A 12,243-nucleotide genomic window follows, 5' to 3' on the forward strand; every position below is an offset into this window, starting at 1 on the left:
GAAAGAGAGAGAGAAAGAAAGAGTGCTGAAGTCTCCCACTTTTCCTGTTGAAACACTGTCGGCACTGTCTGCTTTCTTATGCTAATCACGCGTGACGTCACGCGCGATGACGTCGGCAGCACAACAGTATTTAGCGCCGCGGCTCCCCTCCGCCGCAGGACTCTGCACGGTGCGTGGGGCCTGTCCGCAGCAACGGACCGTCTGTGGATTAATTTACTGAGCTTCATGGAAAAGGATATTTGGACGAACTGAGACTTTTTTTTTTTTTTTTTTTTTTCCCCCTGTTTGGGTTTTAACTTCCATTCCAGCTCCGTTCAAGGTAAGATCCGCTTTTTTTATTTCTTTTTAAATTAATTTAAACAATTTGACTACTCCAGAGGAAGCTGCAGGACATGGACCAAATCAATCCCCGCTAAATGGACATTTAAAAGTTGAACTGTGTTACGTTTTTCATTTACACTGGAAAATAAACGCAAAGTAGACTTCTCGTTTTAGACATTTTTTATTCATTGAAGCACAGTCTTTCTGGGGTTGTTTGGTTATGATGATTTCATATTATTATTATTATTATAATAATCATTATTATAAAAAATACTACTAATAATAATACATCTAAAAAGTGATCACATATTAATTTATGTTGCAGATTTATACACAGTCATTGCAAAACTACGACTGAAGGCATTTTTCTTTTTAAGTTTTTTAAAGCTTTTTTCTATTTTTTAAAGATTGAGTGCGTTTTCTAAATTTGGTCATCGCCCCAAAAGCCAGCACCGGTTTTGCAGCCCATCGCGAGGGAGATGTGACTCAAACGCACCCTAACGGATGAGGACGTGGGGATCTACCTGCAGACTGACACGTTTTTTTTTTTTTACGCGCGGTTCAGAGAGATTCCTTATCAGCCGAGAAGAGCGATAAAGCCCGTCCTGAGATCGCCATCTCCCCGCGGCGGGCCCGGAGGTGTCCCGCTGGTCTCCGCTGGAGGGAGGCCACGCGGCGGCTCGCACCTCCGCATCCCTCCGAAACCTCCCCTCAAAAGTCACGACAGGAAGGGTCCAAAATAGAAAGAAAGAGTCCGAAGTGCAGGGCCAAGCTGGAAAAAGCGGCTCAGGTGGTTCGATTCAAAGCCAGAAAGTGATGCTTTATCAAACCTCTCCGAACGCACGGTTTTTACCTGTACGCGCATGGTCACCAAGATAGGCTTTTACTTTGAAAAAGCAATATTTCTTTTTCTGTAGTTAGACGATGTTAAAAAAAAAAAAAAAGACTTTTTGATTTTATTTTGTAATGCTTTTTTAGTCACTTATCATTTTTTCTTTACTTTCTAAATGATTTTTGATCCCGAGTAAAGAGGTTTAATTTCCAATGTCAGCTTTTTAACCTTATAAACGTATAAAAAACTTTTTTAAAGTTAATTTATTGTGTTACAAAAAGAATCCCACTTCATCCATAGCTCATGGAATGGTTTTTCCAACTGTTAATTCAATTTCGTTATATATATAATTTTCACAGTCAGATTTTTCTTGCAGCTCATGTATTATTATAATTATAAAAAATAAATCCCATTTTTCGGATCGCAAATGGATAATTTAATTTAATTTAAATCTGTTTAAATTGTTAATAAAGAAAAAAATATTTTCCAGTTTTACACACCAGGTTCGTTTCAAATGTGATCAAATTCGTTTTTCTCCGTCCTTCCAGGAGACCCAGAGCCATGCAGCAGAGTTCTGACTGACCCCTTCAGACCCCAAACCCCCCAGTGCCCCCAGGTCCACCAGTGCCCCCAGGTCCACCAGTACCCCCAGTCCACCAGTACCCCAGTCCCCGTCTGAACTGGAAAGCAGTTGAACCATGAGGAGCGTCTCCCGCCTCCTGCCACTCTCCGTGCTGCTGCTCTCCCAGCTCTGCTCCGGTATCAAATGGCTGTAAGTACCCCAATAAGTACCCCAAAAGTACTACCACCCCCTCCCTATCACTAATATATCACTATAGTGGTAGAATAAGCTGACTTGTACTTGACTAAAAGTGCAAATACCCTGACCCAAAAACGACCCCAGTAAAAAGCAAAAGTACCACATTGACATTTCTACTCAAGTCTGAAATGTACTTTAAAGTATTAAAAGTGAAAGTACTTCTCATTTCCAGTGCACTGATATAACCCTCTTTAACACTTCATAAAGTACTACCAAGGCTGGATTATGGACCGGGCCAGTGGAGCCAACGACCCGGGGCCCAGCTCCAAGCATCAGGCCGGGCGGCGCGTGGCCCAAGACTTCCGCAGGGTTAGGGTTACGATGTAGTTGATGATTTTGCGAGGGGGAAGGCAAGAAAGACACCAATATAGGAAAGCAGTAGGGGCGGGGCCAGGGTGGGTGCTCCAAAAGACATTTGCCCAGGGGCCGCACGGGACCATGATCCGGCCCTGAGTACTACTGTATCCTCTTTGCATATCCTGATTACAATTTAAAATAAAATAGTATACATAGTAAAAAAACGTGTATAAACTACTTTTGCTATATAGAAATATAAATTGTAAGGTTTTTTTTAACTAAATTAAAGTGATGTGTGTTAAAAATGTAATGTAAATGGAACTGTATACAAAAGTAGCCCCCCCTCACCAAAAACGAAAACAAAAATAGTCAAATATACAAACCAGTCGTTCTCCTATTTCTGTGTAGATTTCAGTTTCTAAAAGCGTTTAAGTTGAGATTTGATTAGAAGTCGCTCTATTGTCTCTTAAGAGGACGTTGTCTTTATTTTGAATTGGAAAATAATTAGAAACCAGGACCAATGTATTTTAATTGTTTTTACTTGGCCCTTTTGCAATGTTTGAATATGGTTCTATGCACACACGCACTATGGGCCTTCAGGTTAGAGCTACAAGTCAGGATTATGTGTTTTATATTTTGGTAAACCATAACAGATGGTACTCCAAATAGTCATGTTATCTTCTTTTAAATCTTTTAAATCTTATTTGAATATTTTTTATATGTTTTTATTTATCAGGGTTAGTAGGGTTAGGGTTAGAGATAGTAGAGGTAGGCTTAGTAGGGTTAGGGTAAGTAGGGTTAGAGATAGTAGGGTTAGGCTTAATAGAGTTAGAGATAGTAGGGTTAGAGATAGTAGGGTTAGGGTTAGTAGAGTTAGGCTTAGTAGGGTTCTTATGGTTATTAGGGTTAGGTTTAGTAGAGTTAGGGTTATTAAGGTTAGGGTAAGTGATAATAGGGTTGACAGGGTTAGGGCCAGTAGGTTTAGGGTAAGTATGGTTAGGGTTACAGTTCTTTATTATCCTGTTTAACACATTCTGCCAAATAAAATTAACCTCAAACGCTGGCTGTACAGTATACAGTTGTGGTTATAGAAGCACTCTGGTCCTCGGTTAGGGTTTAGATTTTGTGTTACAGTTAGGGGTTAGGGGTTAGGGCCAGACAAAATGTAATACCACTGTGATATTTGGGATCAGGCTCAGTTCCTCGTCCAGCAGATGTTGGCTGTTCAGACGGCCGTGATGTTCCGAATCCCAGCCTTTTCAAATTTTTTTGGTGGGGGAGCGGGGCTGGGTCTCGTAACCGCGGTGATAAAGATGCGATCCAGATGCGGCCGTGCACCTGCGAGTGCCGGGTTTCTGGGGGGGGGGGGGGCACTTAGGATTGCCGTGCACTGAGGACCCCGCCCCACCACCCCTTCCGATGCCCACCCCCCGCCCCGTAATCCAAAACAGGTCGAGGTGCAGGCATGGTTCTCACAAATAAAAAAAAAAAAACCTGAGCTGACAGAGAGGGACCCAGATCTACCTCCTCCCTCCTTCCTCTATGAGGTTAACTCAATGGGCTGAAATTGTTCTAAATGAAATTTGGGCTTGGGTGTTGGGTGTTTGAGGACACCCCCCCCCCCGGATCATGATGTATGATAGACAGCGGTTCAACAACAAGAACTGCACCCTAGAGGTTTTGCTTCTATTTGATTCGATCAAACCCCCCAAGTGACTTTTCTCCTCTGGCTTGTTTTCAAGAAAGGGTTAATCAATCAAGCAACCTTCATTTCACTGTGAGAAACAACTGAGGAAGGCGGAATAGTCATTTACAGTGGTGTTTAGTTGCAGCAACATTTTTTAAATATTATTGAACGCAAATATATGCCTTTCAAACAGAGTAAAGAAACGGAATAAACCAATAAAAAAAAACATTAGTTTTTTTTTAAATAAATAATAGACTAGAATAGAAAAACAATAATAGGATACAGCCCCTACTAAGAAGAGTCCATTGATTCCGTCAAGTACATTTTCATATACGAGGAATTTGTTGTGGTGATCATCGGTGCGTTGCTGTGCAGACAATTAGCGTTAAAACAATGAACTAAACGTTCCAGTATGAAAAAAAACCCCACACAAGACGCAGCCCAACAAACAGAAATAGCCCAAAAATAAAGAACAGAAATGGTCAAATGTACAAAACATCCAGAAAACATAAGGGGCGGTTCTACGGCTTCAGCGTAAGGGATAAAAAAAAAAAGCTTTATCTGTGCAGGCGACAGCGTGGCAGAACGCCCCCATGTCTTCCCCGCTGACAGCCCCGCCTCCCTCTGCCTCCCACCCTCCGCAGGGCGCTGTCGCACACGCCCGCCTCGCTGCACATCAACCAGTCGCAGCACTGCAAGCTGCTGCCGGGCCTGGTGTCGTCGCAGGCGCAGCTCTGCCGCAGCAACCTGGAGCTGATGCAGAGCATCGTGCAGGCCGCCCGCGAGGTCAAGAAGACCTGCCAGAAGACCTTCTCCGACATGCGCTGGAACTGCTCGTCCATCGACATGCCCGTCGACGCGCCCAAGTACCGGCCCGACCTGGACAGAGGTACCGCTTCCGCTGTATCGACGCCTGAGGGAAATTTAGGCGTGAAAGCAGCAAAACAACTGTGCAGTCGAGAAAGAGATACAAACTGAAATTATATAGCAAATAACACATATGTACACATCTATATACACAAAGTTAACATGAGGTAGCACAATGGTAACTAGTAGCATGATGTTAACTAGTAGTGCTATCCAAACCACTAGCACCATGTTAACTAGTAGCATGATGTTAACTCTCAGTGCTATGCTAATTGAGAGCACAGTGCTAGCTAGTAGCACGATGTTAACTAGTAGTGCTATCCTTTCCGCGAGCACAATGCTAGCTAGTAGCGACTCGGTTAGCTAGATTCATTGGCCAATCAAGAGTCAATTCTCAGTGAAGGCCTCTGTGCCTGGTTGCACTTACCGAGTCACAAACGAAACAAACGACTCTTTTGCCAGAGCGTCTCCAGACTCCTGAGTCATTTCGAAGATTTGCTTGCTACGAACTAATCGCTTATGAATCGTTCATCCTTAAGCAGCGCTTGCCAAGTGGGACAGAATGTGATGAGATGCCACAACCCAGAGCAGAATCCCGAGCAAAAATGCTTTGTGTTTGGTGGTCTCGGTATTCGTTAATTCAAATATCAGGGCAAAATGTCCCCGAGAACGATATCATGGCGGCGTTCCTCCCTCCACATGTTTCCAGTTTTGTGTTTCACAATTTGGGGCAATCATCCCGTTAATGACTCGCCGTGGTGCCATTTCATACCTAAAGGCATTCAGAATGGATACTGACGATAAGCTCATCCATGAGGAATTGTGCCCATTCTGTTTTTAATTTGTCATGGTGGCTCATCTTTCCCTCCCCCGCGTGTTTGTCTGTAGGTTTGGAATGAAAGTTGTTGCTTTGAGAATGCTCCACATACAGTATGTGCGCACATGGCATAGAATTTGCTTAATAATTGCCTCATTATTGCCAAATTTCCCCCAATTATGTGACTGAGTTGACGTCTGGGTTCCAGTTGTTGGACTGAGGCTCCATCTCTAATTATTGCCGAAGGAAGGGGGTTGCAGAAAGGATAGGAATGCATGGATAGCGACCAGGTCCCATACTGTGTTCGTGTTCTTGTTACTGTGATACCTGAAACCGATACCAAGCTACCTCACAGCGAGATTGTGTTCTGTTTTTGGGACTTTGAGACACATGGAGACCTTCAAAATCAGCCATTCAACTTTATTGTAACTGGAGATCTTCAAATTCTCGTCGGTATCCGCATGCATCCAAGCTTGAGTGTCCAGTGCTCCTACAGCGCTCCTAAAAAAAAAAAAAAAAGACTAGCTGCCACTTCCCCCTGTTGAATGGATTCTTTCCCGAGCTTATTAACGACAGGAGACAGTTCTTCTCTAATTTATTTTACAGCTTTGATCTTTCACAATCTTTGGTCATGTGCAGTACTTTCCCTTATCTTCCATTTGCTCCTCGGCCCTGAGCACATGTGCTCTCGGGCCTCTGCACGTCCTCGCCAATTTCCATCAGTATGGCTCATTCTCTGGCCCCGGCTGAACTGTTTTGTGTTTGAACATCACTTCTCAGTCCAGTCCTCTCATACCTCTGGTCTTCATTGAGGCTGTAAGGCAATGGAAACCCAATAGAAACCCAGGAAGGGTTATAAAGAAGTGCAATTCAAGGTTCAGTAAGTAAAAGTCCAGAGAACCATCTTATCTTAAGTAAAAGGCCAGCCAGTTTTTGCTCCAGTCATGCACTGAACCCACTGATTTCACTGATTAGTTGGACCTCTGGGTTGACACTAATCAACAAATCGAGAAGGTTGATTCAAAATACTGGGAAGGACTTTCACTCTTTGAACGTGGAAGTACAACCTCTTCGAGAATGCATATGGTTGACTCAATACACTCGGGAGGACTTTACGTTTATGAACCTGGACTTGACGCACTTGATTTGAGACTAAAACCCAAGGAAACTTAAGAAACACATTCTTGGTTCTGTTTCCTGTCAGGAACCAGGGAGTCAGCGTTCGTCTACGCCCTGTCGGCAGCTGCCATCAGCCACACCATTGCACGGGCGTGCACGTCAGGCGACCTGCGGCTGTGCTCATGCGGGCCCATCCCCGGGGAGATCCCTGAGCCGGGCTACCGGTGGGGGGGCTGCGCCGACAACCTGCATTATGGCCTGGTCATGGGGTCCAAGTTTTCCGACGCCCCCATGAAGATGAAACGGGCTGGTTCCCATGCCAACAAGCTGATGCACCTTCACAACAGCGAGGTCGGAAGACAGGTGAGTCACGTTGGATTTGGCTTGGCATGTTGTGGTAAAAGTAATTTGCTGGCAGAGGTAGATGAAATAATACATAATTTACATTTGAACCGTGGTTTGTTCCGTACCATGCTGATCCTAACTTATTTCTGTTCCTAAGGCCTTGCGAGACGCACTTGTGATGAAGTGCAAATGCCATGGCGTGTCGGGTTCTTGCTCGATAAGGACCTGCTGGAGAGGCCTGCAGGACCTGAGGGACATCGCCATGGACCTGAAGACCAAGTACCTGTCTGCCACCAAGGTGGTCCACCGGCCCATGGGTACCCGCAAGCAGCTGGTGCCCAAAGACATCGACATCAGGCCTGTGAGGGAGAATGAGCTGGTCTACTTGCAGAGCTCCCCGGACTTCTGCTCCAAGAACGACAAAATGGGCTCCGTGGGCACGCAAGACAGGTGAGTTTATCTATGATTTTAGGTTTGAGTGTGTGTGTGTAGGAGTGTTTGTGTGTTGGTGTGTAACAGGGAGTGCAGAGGGGAGCTGGTGGAAAGCTTTGAGCTGTGGACAGAAAACACAGCTCTCCCTTGTTTGGGAACAGATCCGCCGAGTCGACAAATAGGATGTGACCAATCGCACTAGCCTGCTTGTCCAGGATGTTGACTTTGCTGAAGTGCCAGCTTGCCTGGTGGCACCGTTTAGTTTGGGGGAGGGCTGATAATGACCCATGGGGCCCTGAGAATGGTCTAGTCTGTGGCATGTCCAAGCACGTGTCGCTGACAAGCCCATTGTGACTGCATGGGGCCCCTGCGCCTCTATCAGAGAGGGTGACTAATGCAGTTATTCTTAGGACTGGAGTGCATTCAGCTGATATCAGTTTGGGGGAAATAGGTAATGGTCCCCCGCCGATAAGGAAAGAGTCCCTCCATTCAGACCTCCTGTTTTGTTTGGGAGACGCTTGGTCCCGTTGGTTCGTGCTTTCTGGGAACTCTGTGGGCAGCAGAGAGCCACTTGGTCTGAGAGCCAGGAACCCCAAAGAACGATATGGCCACTAACCACTATCTGACAAACATGGCACAATGGAGCCCTTCCCTCTTGCCAGAGCACTGACATTTCTAATTTACCATGAAGTTTCAGGAATTTTGCAAGCAATCTCAGTATCTGGTACGTATAATATTTGATTGCCTACTTTTATCACAGATTTCCTGAAAGTCTTTATGTGAAGCGACGGCCACATAATCAGAGAACTAACTTCCTCCCCCTCCTTGCTGGCTTTGTGCCCTGCCAGAGTAAATGCCAAGCGTCATACGTTCCAGTTGTGTCCACGGCTGCTCAGGCCTCAGATAAACTTCAGATAACACATGCTTCCCATCAGCTTCACCCCCTGCGGCCTGTGCAAACCCTTGTCTCCTTGCGACACATGGCAGTGGCAGATAGTCCGTGGAATATTTTTCCCCTCTACACCAAGTCACAAGGCGGCCGATCTGCACGACACTATGTGACAGGATGTCTGAACCACCCACTGACCGTCTCACGGCGCTCGGTCACATGGTCCTGGCATCCCCTGGTCCTGCTGCCTTCCCACTTCCAACAATCCTCTGCTCTAGCAGCTCAACCTCAAGCGGGCGGTGCACTCTGGGAGATGATTCTTAGATGGCCTACTCAGCGTTGTTATCTGGCTTTGCCCCTGAAGTGACTTCCAATCTATCCGTCGACATGGATATCTAAGAGCTGTTGACGAGAAGTGCGAACGGGAGCCAATGGGAGCACTTCCCAGCGTAGCAAATGGACAGATTCGGTTGGAACAACTTGAGACTAGATGTGTTTTCCTGGTCTATCTGGTGTACTCACTACTCCGGTCCCCTTTCCATAGCGGAGAATTAAGGATGCCTATAAATTAAAGGTATGAAGTATACTTGTGTAGGGAGGGTGACCGAACTCTCCTTTTTACAGGGTTAGGCCATGGTAAAGCCGTAAAGCTCTAAGATCCGTCCACAAGATCGAACAACAAATAAGAGTTAAAAGCATCGACACATGGCCTGTGGTGAAAGCTGGGAGTTTGTAATAACCGATCCAATCCAAGAGTATCCTGAGAGTTTTCTTTCCCTCTTGGCTAGTTTAAAATTTGCATTTGAAGGTTACAGGAGAGATGGGATGGGGGTAGAATAAAAATAGGACATGGGATGTAGGACCCTTTTTCTAATGAGAAGGAGACCACATGGCATCTCGTCAGAATAACAATCTTGATTGCTAGCATAACGCTGATGGCAAATGCCATTGTAGCAGTAAAAAGAACAACGGGACGGCCATCATTTAGTCTGAGACGTCCAAAAACCACCAGATTGTTGATAAGAGACTGTCCGGGTCTCTCACCCCTCTGACCCGGTAACTGAAAAACTCTCCCATCGTAATGACTCCTACTCCCATTGAACTCCCATCGGCTCCTGTCCCTCCTCCTCTGTCTGCTCCCAACTCCCACTCAACTCTCTCTCTCTCTCTCTCAGCGCTCCCGTCATTAACACTAGGCCATTATATAACAATGCAATTAGACGGGAGCGGGCAAGCTAAACAGAGGGAGGTCTCTGGCGTGTATTCACTGTGATTTATGGCGGGGGGCAATTCTCTGCTCCCGCTAAATACCCCTGACTCCCGCGAGCCGTCCCCCGAAAAATAAATCCCCGAAGAACCCCCCCAGGAAAAGAACAGAAAACATGTTTAAAGGAGACGATTGTGGAACAATCATGGTCAGATATATGGGTTAGTGTGAGTCTTTATGATATATAGCTGTAACAACAGCCACAGCCTTTCATTTGAATTTATCCCATGCATGGAATCACTTTGTGTATTCTATGTAGGTGTTTTGTGTTAATCCACTTTTTTCCTATTTAGATGGTTTAAGTATTTTATGCTAATTGTTTGTATAGCCACGCACCATAAATAATTAATTGATGTCATTTATGTAAAATCCTTGTGTATAAAAATGTACTTGGCCAAATAAACAGATTCTTATAAATAAATTCATAAATAATAATAATTATTATTATATATATATAATTAATTTGAATATATATATTACAAAAAAATGTATATGCATTTTATTTGAAAAATACATTACAGTGTCACAGGCAGGAAAACAAATGTTATTTCTACTTTAGAGACATTATTTCTCTGTTCAAACCCCAGAGCAGTGATTCTCAACCTTTTCCACATCAAAGACCCTCAGTTAGGATCGTTAGGATAACAGACCCTTCAATTAGATCAGCTTTAGTCTCTGGAACCCCCCAAACTGATAATATATTGATTGTTATGTTTATGTGATGTATTGTCTGTGCTCTAGGGCAGATCACGGTGAAACTAGGATTATTGGTTTTAAGTCAGTCATAACTGTACTCTTCCCTTATGGTGCATTTTGCACGTTAGAGAATGTCTTGGAAGTGGAATCACAGTGAAGTTTCTTTTGGTCCGAGGACCCCCGGGAACCTGTCGAAGGACCCCCGGACTCCACGCTGAGAACCGCCGGTTTAGGTTGAGATCTCACCCTCCCTCTCTCTCCCTCTCTCCCTCTCTCCTTCCATCTCTCCAGGCAGTGCAACAAGACGTCTCTGGGCAGCGACAGCTGCGACCTGATGTGCTGCGGTCGCGGCTACAACCCGTACAGCGAGAAGCTGGTGGAGCGCTGCCACTGCAAGTACCACTGGTGCTGCTACGTCACCTGCAAGAAGTGCGAGCGGATGGTGGAGCGCTATGTCTGCAAATGATACCCGGACCCGTGTCGCTGAACCTCCCCCTTCCCACTGCTCCTTGGCCATCGGGCTCCAGATAACCAAAGCACTACCATTACGACAAGGCTTACTTTTGTCTTAAGCTTTAGCATGTATTCCTACTTTTTTTATTTTTATTTTTTTACCAGAAATCAGAAAGTCTCCTTTCACCATTGGACTGCTGGAACACTACCCTCCCCACCCCCCACCACCCCACGAAAACCGTCAGTTTTTGGGTTTTCACCTTTCAACACAAAGGTGCACGCTGCCGCCGCTGAAGTCTGGAATGGACGATCAGTTTACGTCGTCAAAGACCGCCGTCCTTCGTCCTTCTGGTGTTTTTTCTGTTTTTTGTTTTCCTTCAAGCATACATTCACCCCCCTACCGGGATATTGAAAGTCTATTTTTGTTTATATCTTTATTAAAATAAATAATATGGGATTCTATTCTGGAGGAGGAGAGGGACTCCCCCCGGGAAACTTTCTTCGGACGGCATAAAGGTTGTGGTGGACTCTAGGTACTGACGTAGGTACGACCTCGCTGGTACTTTTTGTTTTTTCCTCCCTGGGACAATGGGCAGAGAGGAATAAGGAACACACACAAAGGGAACTCAGAGTATTTTTTATTTTTGAAAATTACGGAGCATTTTCTTGGTTGACGTTGGGGATCTCCTCGCAACGTGTTTCTGGATGAAGTTTAGAACGATGCGACGCGTGAACTGAACTCATGGGGGTCGCTTCCAATGCCATTTTGTAGAACCACTTTTGTGTGGATGTACATACTGTCCTTTTTGTATACTGAAATAAAGAAAGAAATATTTATAAGCTAATTAAATAATCTACAACAAGCTGTTGGACGTTGGTTTCTTTTCCATCTCCGGGGGCTACACTTCCACATAATGATCCAAAGCGGTGTTTGTCAACCAGGGGGCAATCAAATTCCTCTTGAAATGCATAAATAATGGAAACTAGCTCTTGTGATGCAAGATCAAATGGGACAGTAGGACAACTTTTAGTAGGCCATAATAATCAGCACAGTTCTACATGTTTCTGACATTTTTACTTGTTAACAGGATAGTGGTGTCACCGTGGGATTATTTCATTGTTAAAAGTTCCATCGCAGAATAATGATTGGGAAACACAGCATCATAGCTCCATTTGCCAGGGACAAATCCATAAACTTCCAAGCAATGATTGTTTCTGTGATATGATTGTATAATTGATCGATTGCACCGCCAAGTGATATGGGGTCACCGTTTTGCAGCTCTAAAGCTAAAGCACAGTGCAACTCTGAATAAAAAGGGTCCCGGTAACGAGCCCTGGGGTTCGACGACCAATCTTATCCTGGGAAAAAGTGTTTGTTTGGACATTCCTCGTCCTCACAAA

General features: G+C 44.9%; 1 protein-coding gene across 1 annotated transcript; it reads left to right on the forward strand.

Annotated features, from left to right (window-relative positions):
• The first annotated feature begins 237 nt into the window (after positions 1-237).
• wnt11 (wingless-type MMTV integration site family, member 11) lies at positions 238-11,689 on the forward strand. Its single transcript, XM_080013125.1, has 6 exons — positions 238-319; positions 1,702-1,925; positions 4,602-4,846; positions 6,846-7,123; positions 7,263-7,555; positions 10,681-11,689. The coding sequence occupies exons 2-6, from the start codon at positions 1,852-1,854 to the stop codon at positions 10,853-10,855; spliced, it is 1,065 nt and encodes a 354-aa protein (XP_079869251.1). The 5' UTR covers positions 238-319; positions 1,702-1,851; the 3' UTR covers positions 10,856-11,689.
• The last annotated feature ends 554 nt before the right edge of the window (positions 11,690-12,243 follow it).

The sequence above is a fragment of the Zeus faber genome (genome assembly GCF_960531495.2).
Source record: "Zeus faber genome assembly, chromosome: 14".
Taxonomy (NCBI): Eukaryota; Metazoa; Chordata; class Actinopteri; order Zeiformes; family Zeidae; genus Zeus; species Zeus faber.

Bases quoted from the DNA above. Each gene is read 5' to 3' on its own strand.
- wnt11 (XM_080013125.1), top strand. From the start codon at position 1,852: ATGAGGAGCGTCTCCCGCCTCCTGCCACTCTCCGTGCTGCTGCTCTCC. The intron at 1,926-4,601 runs GTAAGTACCCCA...CACCCTCCGCAG, and splicing joins TGCTCCGGTATCAAATGGCT to GGCGCTGTCGCACACGCCCG. The intron at 7,556-10,680 runs GTGAGTTTATCT...CCATCTCTCCAG, and splicing joins TCCGTGGGCACGCAAGACAG to GCAGTGCAACAAGACGTCTC.